Source organism: Pieris rapae, chromosome Z (genome assembly GCF_905147795.1).
Source record: "Pieris rapae chromosome Z, ilPieRapa1.1, whole genome shotgun sequence".
NCBI classification, from domain to species: Eukaryota; Metazoa; Arthropoda; class Insecta; order Lepidoptera; family Pieridae; genus Pieris; species Pieris rapae.
This window is the reverse complement of record NC_059534.1, coordinates 8,115,360-8,133,528: the sequence shown is the minus strand read 5'-3', so window position 1 is coordinate 8,133,528 and position 18,169 is coordinate 8,115,360. Positions and strand designations below refer to the sequence as shown.

General features: G+C 33.3%; 2 protein-coding genes and 1 pseudogene across 2 annotated transcripts; 2 read left to right on the top strand and 1 right to left on the bottom strand.

The window, feature by feature from the left end:
• Positions 1 to 579: 579 nt before the first annotated feature.
• Positions 580 to 1,361, bottom strand: LOC110998143 (peptidyl-prolyl cis-trans isomerase-like 1). The gene is made up of 2 exons (XM_022266618.2): positions 1,202 to 1,361; positions 580 to 1,061 (listed from the first exon to the last, which is right to left on the bottom strand). The coding sequence occupies exons 1-2, from the start codon at positions 1,270 to 1,272 to the stop codon at positions 617 to 619; spliced, it is 516 nt and encodes a 171-aa protein (XP_022122310.1). The 5' UTR covers positions 1,273 to 1,361; the 3' UTR covers positions 580 to 616.
• Positions 1,362 to 2,072: 711 nt separating this feature from the next.
• LOC123690569 lies at positions 2,073 to 3,909 on the top strand (annotated as a pseudogene).
• A 5,290-nt stretch (positions 3,910 to 9,199) lies between these two features.
• On the top strand, positions 9,200 to 17,854 carry LOC110998156 (phosphatidylserine lipase ABHD16A). Its single transcript, XM_022266645.2, has 9 exons — positions 9,200 to 9,405; positions 10,342 to 10,395; positions 10,466 to 10,773; positions 12,708 to 12,868; positions 14,900 to 15,150; positions 15,223 to 15,387; positions 15,467 to 15,651; positions 15,956 to 16,145; positions 16,306 to 17,854. The coding sequence occupies exons 1-9, from the start codon at positions 9,334 to 9,336 to the stop codon at positions 16,402 to 16,404; spliced, it is 1,485 nt and encodes a 494-aa protein (XP_022122337.2). The 5' UTR covers positions 9,200 to 9,333; the 3' UTR covers positions 16,405 to 17,854.
• The last annotated feature ends 315 nt before the right edge of the window (positions 17,855 to 18,169 follow it).

The window sequence follows — 18,169 nt, the reverse complement described above, 5'->3', positions numbered from 1 at the left end:
CAGCTTTGATGCATCAGTGTAAATAAGATCATTTGACAAATTTCTATTAATATAGCTTTGTAATTTTATGTTGGTATCTGGGGCACCTTTGGTCAGACCAAGGTCTGTGATAATGGGAAGCTTGTATAACAGGGCTATATAGGGGATTTGTTGGAAAAGATATCATGGGGTTAGGGAGGCTGGTGTCTTTAGATAACTATCTAGCAGATAGGTAGAGGAGTTGCGGGTGCAAGGAGCTTGTGATAGTTATGTTATCAGTGCTAAAAATATTCCTACTAAAATGTGGTGCTAAATAGGCTGATTAAACCTATAATCCAAACACAACTTTATAGCATAGTGGGATTTCTAGTACTCCTCTTTCCGTGCCTGTTTTAATCCACAAAATAACTATGTCCAAGCAATGCTAAGTACAAATCCTCAAATAATGTAAGACATTTTCTAAATTAAAAATTGATTTAGTGGATTTCCAATATATAGAATATAATTTTAACTTAATGTAGTTATGCCAGATAAATATAAATTTTTAATAATATTATAAATCTCATAAATGTAGAATAGATAAATTGTAAAAGATTATACTATAATTTAAATAAAATTTATTAATTACATAATATCATCACTTAAGTATATAAGCTTTTTCTATGCGTACAACATCTACAGGATAATCATTCTTGTCACATTCCACTAATCCTATTCTTTTTACAATGGACATTCCACTTTGTACTCTGCCAAATATAGTATGTTTACCATCTAGCCATTGCGTTGGTGCTAATGTAATAAAAAACTGAGAGCCGTTTGTATTAGGACCTGCATTTGCCATAGACAAGATTCCAGCACCAGTGTGCTTTAAGTCTGGTGTTATTTCATCATTAAACTGTGGTCCATATATTGATTGACCCCCTTTTCCCGTGCCTGATGGGTCACCTCCCTGGATCATAAAATCCCTAATAATTCTATGAAACTTGGTGTTGTTATAATAACCTCTTCTTACTAATTCCATAAAATTTCTGCATGTTAATGGTGTGTGTTTCCAATACATTTCTACAATTATAGTTCCCATTCTGAAAAGCAAGCAAGTTAATCAAATTGAAGGCCACTTGTCTTTTACAAAAAGACCATTATTATTTTATACGATGTTCTAAGTTTAAAGGTATTATGATTGACGCTTTAAGGTAAACATAAGATTTATACTCTTTCTTACGTTGTTTCTAAAATTGCAACAGGAGGTTGCCAAGATTTATCAGGTATACCAGCACCAGTATAAGCAAGCATTGCGTTAAAAATACTTTGTTTTACAAAATAAACGCGTTTAGCACTTCTATTAAGTTTAACTGTAGTCTGTACAATGTATAAGTAATAAGTAGTAATAAGTTTTTTTTTTTTTTTTTTTTTTTTTTTTTTTTTTTTTTATGATCTGGTAACCTAGACCTTTAGGTCATAACTTATTTGGAAAATATTCAGTACTTTGGAGTCATAAAATTTCACTTTACTAAATTTCGTCACTTAAATTTTTTGAACTGTATTTATTATTATTATTTTTTCAATTTAAATAACACAAGTTTACAAGATTTAAACTATAAATCATTTCCAACATATTATTGTTAGACCAGTGTCGATATTTTTGAAACCAAAAAAAAAAACAGTAGGATGCAAGAATTATTAAAGAAAGAATTAGAAATGCAGGGGAATATGATCAAAATGAAAGGAAAAATAAATTACGGTCGATCCGAGTTCGGGAAGTGGAAGGGGGGTGACTTTTAAGGGGGAAAAATTGTTTATCTTGATTTCCGGCGAAACTACCAGTCCTCTGGAAAAAAATTAAATGGCAAAGTTGTAGGTCATAAAAAGATCTACAACTTTGGTATTTTCAATTTTTTTCACATAACCTCAAAATTTAGGTGAAAAATTCAAAAAACCAAGTTTTTGGTTTTTTATTTATATCTTTTTTAAAAAGTTTTTTTTTTGTACGAAATTTCGTGAAAACTTACCTTATTATGTCCCAAATATACTGTAATTTATTTGATTAAAAATATTTATTTTTTCGCCTCATTTTAACTTAATATCAAAAAAGCGAGGGAGGGCGCTACTGAGACGCGGTAAACAACACAGTCCGTATAAAAAGTTACTAAAAATTATAATAAAAGTGAATTTAGTGATAACAAAATCGTACAAATGACTATAAACTAGTGATTAAGTCTATATAGTGAAGGCAAGACTCTAAGTTAACGAATAATACAGAAAAATCCACAAAAATCTGAAGTGTAAAGAAACAACAATTTCGAAGCTCTTCAAGTCTACTCTCGCTAATCCAAGAACTTAAACTGTACCAGTGCTAACTTATGAAAGTGCCGAAGACCCGGAGTGCAAATAAATAGTGGATGGTGAAAATTATCTCGTTTTTTGAGAAACATAACCTCACACCTGAATGAATCTGCAACTTCCCTTGTCATAGAATAAAGAATTGTAGTACAGCGCCATCTATTTGAAAAGGAACGCACTACCTTCGACTAGACTTGTTCGCTACAGAGCGTACAACAGATCAAATAATACTACCCAGTCCTACTAGAGGGCGCCACGAGTATCAAAACAAAAATAGTCACCATGGAGGAAATTATGAAAGCTTTAGAAAATATCCAAAAAGAACTGAACGCACAAAAAATTGAAATTCAGAAAAATGGTGAAAGGGTGACAGAACAAATAACACATAACATAACCAACAAACTAGAAGAAAAATTTACAATTCTGGAAGGAAAACACCAGATCTTGAATGAAAAAGTTGAACAACAAGAAAAAAGAATTCAATTTATGGAAAAACAAGCAAGACAAAGAAATATAATTTTCTTCGGTATTGAAGAGGACGAGACGTCGTACCATAGCTTGGAGAACAATATATTGCACTTTATAAATGAAAAACTGAATTGCCGAGATATTCAGGAAACAAAGAGACTGGGAAAGAAAGGTGATAAACCCCGGCCAATAAAGGTGACTTTTTCTACCCTTGGTTTAAAGGTCAGTATTCTCAAGCAAAAAAGATTATTGAAAGATACCCAATACTATTTGAACGAAGACTACCCTAAATACATATTGGAAAAAAGGAAAGAATTACAAGAAGAAGCGAATAAAGAGCGTGAGAAAGGAAATAAAGTCACAATAAAATACGATAAACTCATTGTACTAAAATCAAACAACAAAAGATCACTGGCGAATTCACCAGAGTCAGATCCCAAGTCTCAAGGACTAGTTGGTAACAACACGAGAGCCACCAAGAAAAACAAAATAAACCAATCCAACCCATCTTTACCTCGATCAAACAGTGTCTCAGAAGGAATTCTAAAACCAAGCATACTAAGCTACCTAGCGAAAAATAACGCCAATAAACAAATCAACGACAAAACAGCCAGTAGCTTACACTCATAGCAATTAACAATCCCCTCCCTCAAAGATACAACATCTAATAAATTTCAACTAAACGACGAAAACCATCTTCCAACCCGGCTGGTCACCGTGGAAGATCAAGACCAAAACCCTCTAAAGGAAAAACTTCAACATTCTTCAACGAAAGAAACTAAATCCCTAGAAATACTTAACTCAACTAAACAACGTGGAAAGGTCCAATCGGCAAACGTCCCAAAGGCAGACCGCTCACAAGATGGGCAGACGAGCTGATAAAAACAGCTGGTACCTGCTGGCCGCAAATAGCTCAAGATAGAGACTCATGGAGTTCTTTAGAGGAGGCCTTCACCTTCACTTGAGGAGGGGTTCATGCAAAACAAACCTAGTTATACATTTAAACTATTTTCTAAATTAATTGGAAACAAGTGTAATTAATGTCTTTACTATTATTTCTTTCTTTCTTAAAACTACACATGTAACCTGAAAAAATTGCATGAAATAAAAGGTTTATTATTATTATTATTATTATTATTTATCAAAAAAGCACCCTAATTTTCAATCGAAAATTCTGACGTCAAAATTTCAGCTTTTTTCAAAAAGTTTGGGGGCTTTTTGTTCGTTGAAATATCTACTTTCTAATGGTGTAAAAAAATATACATTTCTATAGGAAATATTATAAGAAAATGCAAAAAATTGAAAAAACCTCAAATTCGAAAATTTTCTTTTAATTATGTACAATTTTGAGGTATTTATTAAAATTTACACTTTAATTACTCAAAAAACGTAAGATTTCATGCTTCATTGATAACGAAAAAATTGCAAATTAAAATATACTTCTATAATTAAAAAACAAATAAAGTTAATATTTAATAAGACATCTACAATATTTTGAAAAAGTTGTAGAATATAATAATAATAATATAATAAGTCTTTATTCATTTAAGTTGGTACATTTTTCTTTTCATAGTGTAAGATTTGGGAACCCTTTTAAGTAAATATACCTGTGTTATGGTTCCCAGCTCTTCCATAACAAAGTTAATTACATAAAATAATTTATCCAGTTCATTTCCTTTTTATTTTTTACTTGTTAAACCGTTATCATCACACCTGATTGTGTGCATGAGTAAGTGTGTGAGAGAGTGAATGAGTGAGTGAGTAGGTGAGTGAATGAGTAACGTGTAGCGTTTTAAATCATGGGTCTCAAAAGCAGTTCTAATACTGCATAAGGCGTGATAATAAGCCAGTCTTTTATTCGGGTTTTTAGGTTGTAGGCGGTGAGAGGGTAGATGTTAAGCAGCCTATTTAATTTATTATATAAATAGGCTGCTTGCATATTGCGTCTAGCGAAGTCGGTCCTTACGGTCTGACCGACTAAAACATCCCTATTTCTTTTTAAGACCAGCTATTCTCAAACGGGAGCGCTCTGTGGGTTTTTAAAATTAGATTCAGGACAAACAGCTTCCTAACGGAAAGTAATTTGCTAAGATGATAGAGCTCTTCCGATGGGAATCTGTATGGCCGGAACAGCATCACTTTTAAAAGAGCCCTATGTCCCCGTTCCAATTCCAAAAAATTTGTTGTATTGGCCGCACCCCATATGTTTATGCAATATGTTAATACGGTCTGAACGAGTGCTGTGTAAATTCTTTCAAGTATTACATACGATGTGATGTATCGCAAAATTTTAAAGATGTATGTAAATTTCCGTAATCTACCAGTCATGGACTCTATATGAGGATACCATGATAGCCGTTCGTCTATGTGAATGCCTAAGTATTTGGTAGAGCTAACTTTTGTAATTGGAGGACAGGGGCAGTTACCGACACTTTGCATATCGCAGTTATGTAATTTAATTTTAAAATCTTTAGGTGGTTGCGTTCGATTAGAAATTCTGAAACATATATAGTTAGTTTTCTCTTTATTGAGAGACAAAAGGTGGAAATCAAGCCAATTAGCAATAGTTGTCAGTCTAATTTCCGTAGATTTTTTCACTTCTGCCCAGTTAATTCCTGTGAAAAGTACAGCTGTGTCATCTGCATAGGAAAATATTTGCCCGTTATCAAGTTTTAGATTACTTAACGCATTAATATATATTAGAAATAACGTTGGGCCTAATATGCTTCCTTGCGGAACCCCATAGGTTATTTCCATTTCATCACTTATGTAGTCGCCTATTTTCACTCTCTGTGTTCGCCTTGAGAGGTAGTCACAAAATAGATTTAGGGGTATATCTCTTATTCCTATTTGCTCCATATTATGTAAAAGTGAAGAGATACAGACAGTATCGAAGGCCTTTCGTAAATCTAGAAATGCACCAAGGCATTTCTTTCCCTTATCTAGGTTTGTCACTATCAGAGACGTAAATTGAGATATGGCATCTTCCGTAGATTTTCCTTGCCTGAATCCATATTGTGAGCTTGATAGAATATTAAATTTATTAAGGTAGTTTATTAATCTAATATTCAGAAGTTTTTCTAGTACCTTGGAGATGGCTGGAAGAATTGAAATCGGCCTGTAATTATTGACTTTGTCCTTATCGCCGGATTTAAATACTGGTACAATAATAGCTTGCTTAAGTTTTGTCGGGAAAATCCCTTTTTGAAAACATAGATTGGCCAAATGACATAGACAAGGTACTATGAGACTTCTAGCGAGTTTTAAGAATCGTGCGGGAATATTATCCCACCCTGGTGTGCTATCAGATTTTAGGTTTCTGATTATATGATCTACCTCTAGAAGGTCAGTACTAAATAAAACAAACGAGTGGGAGCTAGTTTAGGGGCAAGTGGTGATGTGGAGGACCGTGACGGGTTTTGTTGAATTTCCTGAGATAGTGATGGGCCAAGATTTGTAAAGTAGTTATTAACTTCATTTACATACTCTGTGGGCGTGGGCTTAATGTTTATTAGTTCGTTATTATTATGTTTTGTTTGAGTCATATATGCAATCCTCTTAATATTTTTCCACAACTGTTTTGGGTCATTAACTGAATTATCCAATTGTGTTCTTTCATATTTCCGTTTTAATTTTTTGATTAAGTTGTTACAAAAGTTTCTATATCTTTTATAAGTTATTGATAGAATTTCGTCATATTGATTACTTTTTAACCGTTTTTGCATTTTATTCCTATTTCTTATGCAACGTAAGATACCGGCAGTTATCCACGGCTTTAATACCTGAGGTCGTTTAGATACATTTGTGATTGTTGTATTTTCTTCTAAGGATTCTTTAATCTTATCTATCAATTTGTCTACGACTACATTAGGATCCGTGCAAAGTAAGAGATTATTCAAATTTTTATTAGCTAATGTTATTACCGCTTTATCAAAATCTGTATAGGTTTTGAATTTTTTTGCTTCAACTACGTTATGCATTTTTACTTTCTGTAAACTTAAAAATACCATGAGATGATCTGAAATTGAAGTATTTAGTACAGCTACTTTTGCCTGAATTTTTTTATTTTAGAATCTTCTGTAAATTATATTTGTAGATGCCTATTTATTGCTGTTTTAAGATAATTTATATACCTGAGTGACCAATTTTTTGCATTTTCTTATAATATTTCCTATAGAAATGTATATTTTTTTACACCATTAGAAAGTAGATATTTCAACGAACAAAAAGCCCCCAAACTTTTTGAAAAAAGCTGAAATTTTGACGTCAGAATTTTCGATTGAAAATTAGGGTGCTTTTTTGATATTAAGTTAAAATGAGGCGAAAAAATAAATATTTTTAATCAAATAAATTACAGTATATTTGGGACATAATAAGGTAAGTTTTCACCAAATTTCGTACAAAAAAAAACTTTTTAAAAAAGATATAAATAAAAAACCAAAAACTTGGTTTTTTGAATTTTTCACCTAAATTTTGAGGTTATGTGAAAAAATTGTAAATACCAAAGTTGTATCTTTTTATGACCTACAACTTTGCCATTTAATTTTTTTCCATAGGACTGGTAGTTTCGCCGGAAATCAAGATAAACAATTTTTCCCCCTTAAAAGTCACCCCCCTCCCACTTCCCGAACTCGGATCGACCGTAATTTATTTTTCCTTTCATTTTGATCATATTCCCCTGCATTTCTAATGGGTTCCATCCTACTGTAATTTTTTTTCATTTTTTACTATTTTTGAAGGCTTCGGCACTGGTCTATGTGACGTTTCATAGGATTTTTAAAAGTATTTTATCCATTTTCCTGACTTGTACGATAATAATCGTACATGTACGATATGTCATAGCTACGTACGATGTATGATAGTACACGACTATCGTACTCAGACTGTACGATAATTTCCGTTCTCATGAAAAATTTGATGATTACACAGATAGCCCAATAATAATTACAGTTTTTAGTGTTAGTGCCATCTATTGGCTCATTGTTTTATGAGGATCACATGCCGTTGCTTCATGGCGCAATCCTTTCATTGGTTGTTACTGTTGTTCAATATAAATTAGAAATGTTGGCACGTTCATGACACTCGAAGTGCCCTCGTAAGACGTCCACTCTCAGCTCAGGTCTTGCCATACGTCGAACATTTAAATTGAATTATTATTTTTTCAATTTAAAAAACACAAGTTTACAAGATTTAAACTATAAATCATTTCCTACATACATTATTGCACGTTTCATATGATTTTTAAAAGTATTTTATCCATTTTCCTGACTGGTACGATATTTTTCGGCCCTGGTACGATAGTTGCCTGGCTTCAGGTGGTGAACACTGACGTCTGACACGCGGCAATATTTTAGTTGAGAAAAAGATGTTCCTTGTTGCCTTGAAGGCAGGCGGACGTTACTGTTTTTTGTTCAAAATGGAGGACGAAAATAGTATTCAAAGCGTTAAGCGATACTGTTGATGATGCCACTCTCACGGAAAAACACTATTTGTCAGTGTTTATTAAAATATGGGAAACTTATCCAGAATTATGGAATACATCCTGCAAATCATATCGTTAATTATTATTAGGTATATAAACTACAAAAGTACCTATTGACAAATATCTTATTATTTTAGCACTTAAAGTCGCAGTTCTAATTTGAGTAGACTGCAGATTAGTTATACTGACTGATGGTGGTTGATAGTTTTTGATTGAATATCAGTTCATTAGAGCTGCAGTTTTTCTGTTAGTATGGTTTCATCAAATTTGAGCCCAAAGCGAACGCTTTATCAGCCACAAATACGTAAGGGAATAAGTGTGTTATGTTTGAAAGATTAATTGGGTTAGGCAAGTTATGTAGACTGTTAGTAAGACAGCCAACATTTTGAGTAGAACAGAACTCCACCATCAGATATCCGACCATTGATACTAACATCAACCATCAGGAATTCTTTACGAGCATTTACTAAAGCCAATAAAATAATACTATGGAATCCTTTGTAATTAAAGTAAATCTTCTCATCCAGTCTTTAATCCATCGTTTCTTTCTTGATTGCTTTTTTTAGATAGTAAAATTAATGCAATAGGTACTCAATGCAACGATTTTTTTCTTTCTATCCATTATGTTAAACGTGTGCACATAATCTAATCTAGCTGTGGAGCGACTGACTCAGAATGTACCATGAAAAATGCCAATAATATTGCGTAGTGTGCGGGGATAATATAAAGATGAAGATTATTGACAATATTATTTTGTGTGTGAGGCCAGCCTTTTATTTTAATGAAAGTATGTATTGAACTGGGGCCGTAAAGTAGAAGCTCTACTGGTACCATAGAGTATAACTAATAATTTTTTTATCGAATTACGAATAGAATCTGTGGAATAAAACTCGACAGTATAATTTTTTCTATGTACGATATTGATTTTAATTTTTATTATACAAGAGGTATCCATCTTTTATAGATGTAGTTGATACTTGATGTGAATACTGTGTTCTCATCTTTTTCAGAAGTGTCTTTATAAATTTTTTACCTTTTTTAGTGATTTAAATATTGAGTTAAAAATGTTTAAATTAATTTGGCAGTGTTTGTACTCCCCTCGTCTATATAAAATTTATGGAGACGGCGAAAAAGATGTGAGTTACTTGTCATATTATTTTGGAATCGATATAATAATAATTATCAAGTTGAAATATTTTTTAACGAAGAAATGGCTAACTTAAATACTTGATCAAAAAAGAAGCTTCACCTTTTCCACCTTTCAAATTTTATGCAGTCCAATTGTATAATATTCTCCCAAGACCACGTTCTGGGTAATTATATCAATTAAAAGTTGACAGAAACAGAAACGGAAAAAGAAAAAAAAATGAGCTTTCTGCTTATTCTCAATTTTTGTTCCAAGAAATGTGAAAAAATTAAAACTCGCCACTAAATCTTCATAAGTGTTGAAATGACCTCTCCAAGTATAAGACTTAAGACTGCTGAAATAAAATATTTGTTTGTTCTATTACTTAATTTACATAGTATCATTAATCTAAATGAATCTAGGGATCAGTTCTGTTGTCTTTCTTTGACTTGTAAAATCATTGACACCACCTTTTTTGGTTTTGATTTATACTCTCATTTCTGGCACAAAACCAGTTTCAGTTCTGTTAATAGATACTAGATAATAATTAGTTTTTTTGGATGCTTAGATTCATACATACTCAGTATAATCAAATTCAAGGTATTGAATTGTAAACCCAACCCCTGTTAATATTGTAATAATTAGTTTGGTTAATATTGCACTTGTTGTTCCTGTTTAACAACAACAAACAAGTGCATTATTTAAGTAAGTTAAAGTAAAACCTTTGTATAACAACATAAGAAACAAAAGAAATTTTGGTGTTTGATGATGTTTATGTTACTCACTTTCTCTCATTGACAGACCTAGGCATACTCTTGAAGTAATATGTAAACACATACACTTTACAATAAAATTAAATTTATGTGATTTCTTTTTTAGTTTTAGTCAAGAATACCAGATATTAGAGCTTTATAGTATATCATAAAATACAATGTTTTTTTTACAGGCTTTGTATCAACCAAAACATTTGGAAAAATATGGTGATAAAATTATTACAATTGTAAGTTAAATAACAAAAAAAAATTGTATTGTTAAAAAACCTATATAAAAATATTTTATAAATTTTACAGGCACAGAATATATTCACGATTGTCAGCTATGCTTCTCCATTTGTGTGCACATATATTTATAGAAGAGGTTTCTTTTCATGGAATGAAACAACTTTTATAACTAAATTGATGTGTGGTGTTGGTTGTGTCATTATAATTTCCTTTCTCGTAAGAGCAGTGGGTCGAGCATTTAACTCTAAATACACTGAATTTCTGTTTGTGATTCAACAACCAAAAGCAAACACTAAAGAATTTATGAACCAAATCAGGAAATATGATTTTGAATTTACATCTTGGCCAGTGACTTTTGCTATGCCTGCAACAACAAGGTACCATTTTTTACTTTTAACTGCTACTTATTTATAAATATATTAGAAGAAATAGAATGATAACTGATAAGTAACTTGTTCCCACAGCGTCTTCTTAAGCAAACTGAACCAAAATTCACCATATGCATGTGTATTACAATATGTTATAAAATAGCTTTATACACGAAGGAATAGGTATTCTTATTAGGATTTATATAAATAAATTATCAATATTGATGGCTCAGGTAACCCACAGCGGTCCAAAGTGTACATGTTGTGACGGTGTGCCAATTTACAGTGTCCCTATGCCTGTAAAGGCGTGCCTGCCATACATCATTCAGATTACTACAAAGTAATTCAGTAAACTTTGTAGTAAAAAATTGATGTGATTAGTTCTGTGGTAACAGTGTAATACAAAATTAGAAAGGATTTTGATTTCAAAAAATAAATTTACTTTATACTTTAGCCTCAATAACACGTGGTTATCATGATATTCACAGACAGATAGCCCACGCCGCAGACTTTGCATTTAAGTCCCCAGCAACGACCTAATGTCTCGGCCGACTCCATTCCACCATTCTATCTAGTTCCCTTAGATAGGTCTAAAACTCAGCCAAAGAGCCATTGGGCGAGAAATAGGTGCTGATGATGCACATCTCGCTTCCCTGTTTTGCTGCCACATAGCCGTGGTCTTTCCTAACTGGCCGATGCTGGGCGAACCTTCCGCCCGTGTAAAACGATTGCGGCCAAGCCCTCGAGGTCACCCACCCAGTTTCCTCTATCCGGTATTACGTAGGGCTCAGATATTATGCCGATGTTGATGTCCCACTGCGCCAGACTCTGGTGTACTAGGTATTGCGCTGTGGCGCAGTGGTTTAAATTACTCAGTAGGAACCGTAGGGCCATATTGACATGCTACAATTTCGACAACCTCCATAGGCGCATTATTGCGCGAGAACTTTGTGGGTTGGTAAACCTCACGCTGGGAGCAGTGCAAGTGCTACCTCCCAGCCTGATTTCCAGATTTCAGCCAGATGTCCTGCCCGCCTCCTCGCAGAGTGAGCACTTTGGTTTTGCCCTACAAGCAGCTGCCCTGTGACTGGGCTGACTGCAGCGAAAGCACACTCGGCTACGATCGGTTTCCGACATGCAGCGGCTGGCTACGTGCCCGACCTGCAAGCAGCGGAAACATCGTAGCTCTCTTGGTTTTTACGCTCGCCGCTACCAAGCCCACGAGAAAACGTCCTATTTGCAATTTCTTGGCGGCTGAAACCGGGCAGTTGGCCCAGGCTGCGCCGAGACCCGACCTATCCTGTCGTATGCGGCCCACCCTGATCTGGTCAACTGGGCATTCGCCTTTGGCCGCGATCGCCTCGCGCAGTTCAGTCGTCCAAGCCAGAGACGCGGACGTCAGCTCATCTTACAGGCCGTGTGATCTTGATCCCGGAGTCACAATGCTATTTCGAGCCGCTATTTGTCAGTCAAAAGTGTCAGCTTTTTCCCCGCTACCCGCCCTGGGAATTTGAATTATGGTGGCACCCGTGGCGGCGCGGCGGAACTTGACGCCCTCATTACCGACTTTCTTCAAATCCACTTTGACCCGGGCCTCTTAGGGCAGCAGCACAGGTGACCCCTCTTGCCTCAGCGTCCTTCGGTACAGTAATCACTGTCGCAGCGGTGCGGGGTACCTTTAGCTTGGGTAGTGGTCGAAGAGGGGGCTGGCCATCCCTAGATTTTTTCGACTTAGGAACTCTCGCATTTCTTGGAGTCACTGTTGCGGCACTTTGGTTTTTTTCTCGTTCTCTTACAAGGTCGCCAAAAGCGCAACTTTTCTCCCGGGGTGCAAGGGGCTTAATAAAAACTTTAACTTATATATATATATATGTATAGACAGAAAATATATAAGTAAGTTTTTAGTAACCATTATGTATGCATTATCATAACTATTTTTTTAGGAAATCCTGGTTTGAAAATATTCCATTTAATAAAAGTTCCAATGAAGACTTGCCAATTTATCAGAGAATCCCCTTACAAATACTGGCATTCATTGCTATACACACCTTTGCTATGCGCATAATTTATCCTGGAACCTTAACTCTCATACAAAATATATTGTGTAAGTTTATTTTTAATCAGTTAATTAAATTAAAATGAGCAGTGTTGGCCCGGTCGCATGAGAGTTTGAATTTCATGGCTGAGAATTGGACGGTTCGAACCCCAGCTCCAAAGTCCATTATTGCACAATGGACTTTTCTGCTTATATAAGCTGAAGGCCTGGCCATTATGGTCTAAGATCCCGCTGCAGGATTGGTGTGTTTTTCGAGTTTTTGTTTAAAACCAAATTATTATTATTATTATTCTTTTTCACCTTCAGTACTAATTTATGTTTATTTATGATTAGGAGAATATATATTTACTAGGGTGCCTATCAATATTTGGCCGCCATTATTTTTAATTGATTTTTGGTAAAAAATTTCGTTTATTTAATTTTAAAATAAAATAACGTCTCATCACGGTAATTAATATGAAAGTTCTAAAAAATCACCGTTGCCGTTGCACACCTGGCCGCACCTCTTTGCAGCCAAGTGTAAACAGGTATGATTTCGATAAATTTATAAACGTATAAACTGCTACTTAAAAATGAAATTTTTTACCAAAAATCAATTAAAAATAATAGCGGCCAAATTTTGATAGGTAGTAAATATATATTCTCCTAATCTATATATATAAAAATCAATTGCTGTTCGTTAGTCTCGCTAAAACTCGAGAACGGCTGAACGGATTTATCTTATCTTGGTCTTGAATTATTCGTGGAGGTCTAGGGAAGGTTTAAAAGGTGAGAAAAATTCGAATAATTGCCGGGAAAATCCTCAAAACAGCATTTTTCTATTTCCCATACAAACGTTTTCTAAATAAAATGGAGAGTCAATTTGTAATTTATTACCGCTGCATAAAGTTCAAATTCGCGTGCGCGTTGGAGGACCTAATATCGCGTTCTGAAACTCAACAAAAATGAAAGTGAATCGCGAACGCGACAAAATTGCATAGTCTCAAAATACATAGTACATAAATAAACACATTTTAGCTAACTTCAGTTGTTACTCTGTCCGATTATTTTTTTATTTTAGCTAACTTAAGTTGTTACCCTGTCCGATTATTTTTTTAATAAGACTATATAGAAATCGAAAGATAAATCAATAATAATAAAGACAAATTAAATTATGGTTTCCTTCAAATCAGTCGACACCGTAATGAACCAGGATGACGTAATCAACTATCCCACTGAGTTTTTAAATTCACTGGAATTGCCTGGATTACCACCTCACAATTTGCAGTTAAAAGTAGGATCAGTTGTCATCATGCTGCGTAACATTAATCAACCTCGACTATGCAATGGAACAAGACTGGCTGTGAAAAGGCTGATGAATAACGTCATTGAGGCGACAATCATAAAAGGAAAATACAAAGGAGAGGATGTCTTGATCCCGCGGATACCGATGATTCCAACGGACTTACCATTCGATTTTAAACGCTTACAATTTCCAGTACGTCTGGCCTTTGCGATGACCATAAATAAATCGCAAGGACAGTCTTTAGAAGTTTGTGGAATCAACTTGGAGTTTCCCTGTTTCGCGCATGGACAATTATACGTCGCGTGTTCGCGCGTCGGAAAACCGTCTTCTTTGTTTATTTACGACCCACAAAACAAAACAAAAAATATAGTTTATGAGAAAGCTTTAAATTAATTAACAGACTGTATTTTCACAGTGTGTGTCTGTGAATATCAAATTTAAACCTTATAAATAGCCAGTATTTCAGGAAAACTCTGATTTCTAAGTAAGCAACATGATGTATCGAAAATAATAATAAAACTTCATGCTTTATTCAATAAATGCTTTTTCATTAATAATTATTTTGTTTGTTTTAAAATCATTTTATACAAAAGATTAGGTCTTTTATTTATCGATGAGGCAGTACGAAGTCTGCCGGGTCAGCTAGTTATAAATAAAAATTTGGTTTAAAACAAAAACTCGATGAACGCACCAATCCTGCAGCGGGATCTCGTACTATTAGAAAATGTTAAAGTTAAAGTTTTTCTTCTTCTGAAGTACTTTGAAATTATTTAAGAGTAAATATGTAATTATAGGGAACCCTTTAATGGAAGGCCGTACACAATTGGTGGAAACGTTCCATGGTAAAAGGGCAAAATTACTAACATCAGATGCCAATTCTATAGATACTATATTTGTTGACAATCGAGCACATTCAAATGGCAAAATATTGGTAATTTGTTGCGAAGGAAATTCCGGATTTTATGAAATCGGGATGGTAACAACCCCAATAAAGGCAGGTTATTCAGCTCTTGGGTGGAACCACCCTGGTTTCGCAGGAAGTACTGTAAGTAAATAAGTGAAAAAGCAGTTTTAAAAGCAAATTGCTCAATAAAACAGCATTTTGTATTTTTTACAGGGAATACCATTTCCGAAACAAGAACAAAATTCTATAATCGCCGTAATTCAGTATGCCATTGAAGAACTCAACTTTCCACTCGAAAATATTGTATTGTATGGGTGGAGCATTGGTGGCTATACTGCAGCTTGGGCTGCAGCTAACTACCCTGACATCAGCGCTTTGGTAAGAGGACGCGTATATTTTTCTTATAAGTTTAATTTGTAAAACTAAATTCTTTAATTGATATCTTTTGATTCTCTAGATTTTGGATGCTACCTTTGATGACTTGCTGCCCCTAGCTCAAAACCAAATGCCTAGATCATGGTCTTTGTTAGTAAAGGAAGTTATACGTAGTTATGTTGACTTGAATGTAGGTGAATTACTAGCACTATACAAAGGCCCGGTGCAACTAATTCGGCGCACTGAAGACGAAGTGATCTGCTTAAGGTTCGTATTGAAAATTATATTAATCATTATCTTGTTTATAAAATACGTTAAATAACAGTCAGTCAAAGCTAAAATTATTGGCGTTGCAGTAATTACTTACAAAGAATTGTTAAAGTATTATTACTTCTCTACTGTAAATATACTATACTCTTATTGTGAATTGGGAAAAGGTTTAAATTACGAAGTATTGAATCATTTAGTTACATGAAACGATTAATAAATTAGTGTGATGTAAGTTTAGTAATCTTTATCAAAATGTGGATGCTCAGCTACGAATTTCTTATTTGTAATATCTATACTTTAGACAAGGCCAACTGCAGACAAACTGTGGAAATTCTCTACTACTTACTCTTCTTAAGTCCCGACACCCAAGGTTTAATGAAAGTGATGAATTACAAGAAGCTGTACGATCTTATGTTGGAATGAGTGAAATGCAACGTGGCAATATAAACAAAGATACGTTGACAGAAGTAAATCGACAAGCCCTACAATTGGTAATTATTCTAGTTGTTTGTAAATTTTAACTGGCATAATTTGTACAGACATCAAGTGCATTTTATATAAAGATATGTGTGTGTATACACATATTGGTCTTATGGGTTACGATTTAAATTCTTTAAATTATTCTTAATAATAAAAGATAATTTATTCCAGATTATTAAATATATGAGAGATTTCCAATCTAATCATTGTGCACCTCTACCAGAGAACACATTCGCTGATATTATGAAATATTTTTATTTAAAGAACTAGCTCATAATACACATCTCTGAAAGTCACAGCATTTCTGTTACTTTCCACAATTTCGGGAAACTGCGCAAGGGCATGCGCGGTAACCCTGCTGAGGACATGAACTGATGTAGTGATCTGTGACACTTTGATCAGTGTGAATTGACAAATAATTTATGCTATTGTTATGACATTTGGTAAACCAATTAATGTATGTATGAATTTTTAGCTTAAGTCTGTTAACTGATGACTATTATGTGCTTGCAATCTATAATTATTAATACAATGTAACTCGGTATTAGTTTTATTTTGTATGCATAATAAATGCATATAATTACTGTGCAATTTGTGCAATTGCAAAGGATACAAAGAATCTTAATTATTTTATTATTACTGATGTATTGTTTATACATGTCATTGAAGGCTTTAGTTTTAAAAACAAAACTTTACCTGTTAAAAATTAAAATTGTTGCTCAAAGTATGTTGTAACTGGTATACATTTAAATTTGTTGTTTAGAAATATAAGCATGTTACAAATGAAAAACTTATAATAAAGTATTTAATTATTGTTATATTATATTAACTTAATAGGTGTATTTGGTATTTAATATAAACAAAGGAAACACTACTTACCAGTATTTTCCTACGTCTTTTCACTATCTAATATTTTCTTATTCATCCACCTATGTAATATAAGTATAGTGTAATGAGATGAGAAATGTATTATTGTGGAAATTTAAATTATACAGATTCTTATTATATTAGTAATATTCATTCAAATTGTATATATAGATATTACATTTAGGCGTTTTAGTGATGGAACAATTTTGTTACTAATACCTTCCAAAATATGTTTTCTCCACTTTGCCCAATTAATTATTAGCAAAATTTATAGGAATCTGAAAAAGTTTAATAGGTAACTTGCCTAACCTACACTGTTGTGGATTGATATTAACGAAGTAGAACTTTTACTTATGACGATAGTCTCAATAAATCGTTCAATAGTTCTTCTTAACCGCTCTACGCCCTTAACTTGCGAACTGGTTGTAAATGTAAATTTACAATTAATTAAATTTTTTTTGACGTTTATAAGTGTATATGTTTACCTATATGAATCAAGATGTTTTGAAGTTTGAGTTTGAAATAAAAATTATTTCATAATTTTTTAACATTCTCAATAAGATGTACTTATTAATCAATGTTAACATTTAAATACTGTTGATCACTGAAACTGGGTTTGCTATGTGTTCCCCATTTGTTTCATTACAATATATAGCGTAAACAGCTGAAATAGTCGCCTCAGGAATCTAGTAGAAAATGGCTTATTTATTCAAAATACAATGTGTATAATCGTGTAACATAAATAACATGAAATGATGTATATTATAAATGTTTAGAGGTTAATATTGACAACATTAAAGTATGTACCTAGTTATTGTCATAATGCATATGAAAATAAAGTATTATAAACGCATGTTTGCTTTTAATTAAAATATGACAAATTGTTGAAAGTTAAATCAACAGCATTTGGGTGCATTCATGCTTCGTAGAATTCTTGTAACTGACAAGTCTAGGACCAAGATGTAATTAAATAATAAAACTTATGAATAATTAGTCTGTAAAAAAGGTTCGGGACTTACTTGTATAGTAATATGTACATTTAACTGAATAATTCCAATTAAGTTTCCATCATAGGTTAAATATAATGTTTAATAACAAAACGTTTATCATATCCATTATCTGCCAACGTTGCCGATTTTTCTTTAATCTAAAACGTATGAAAAAAAAA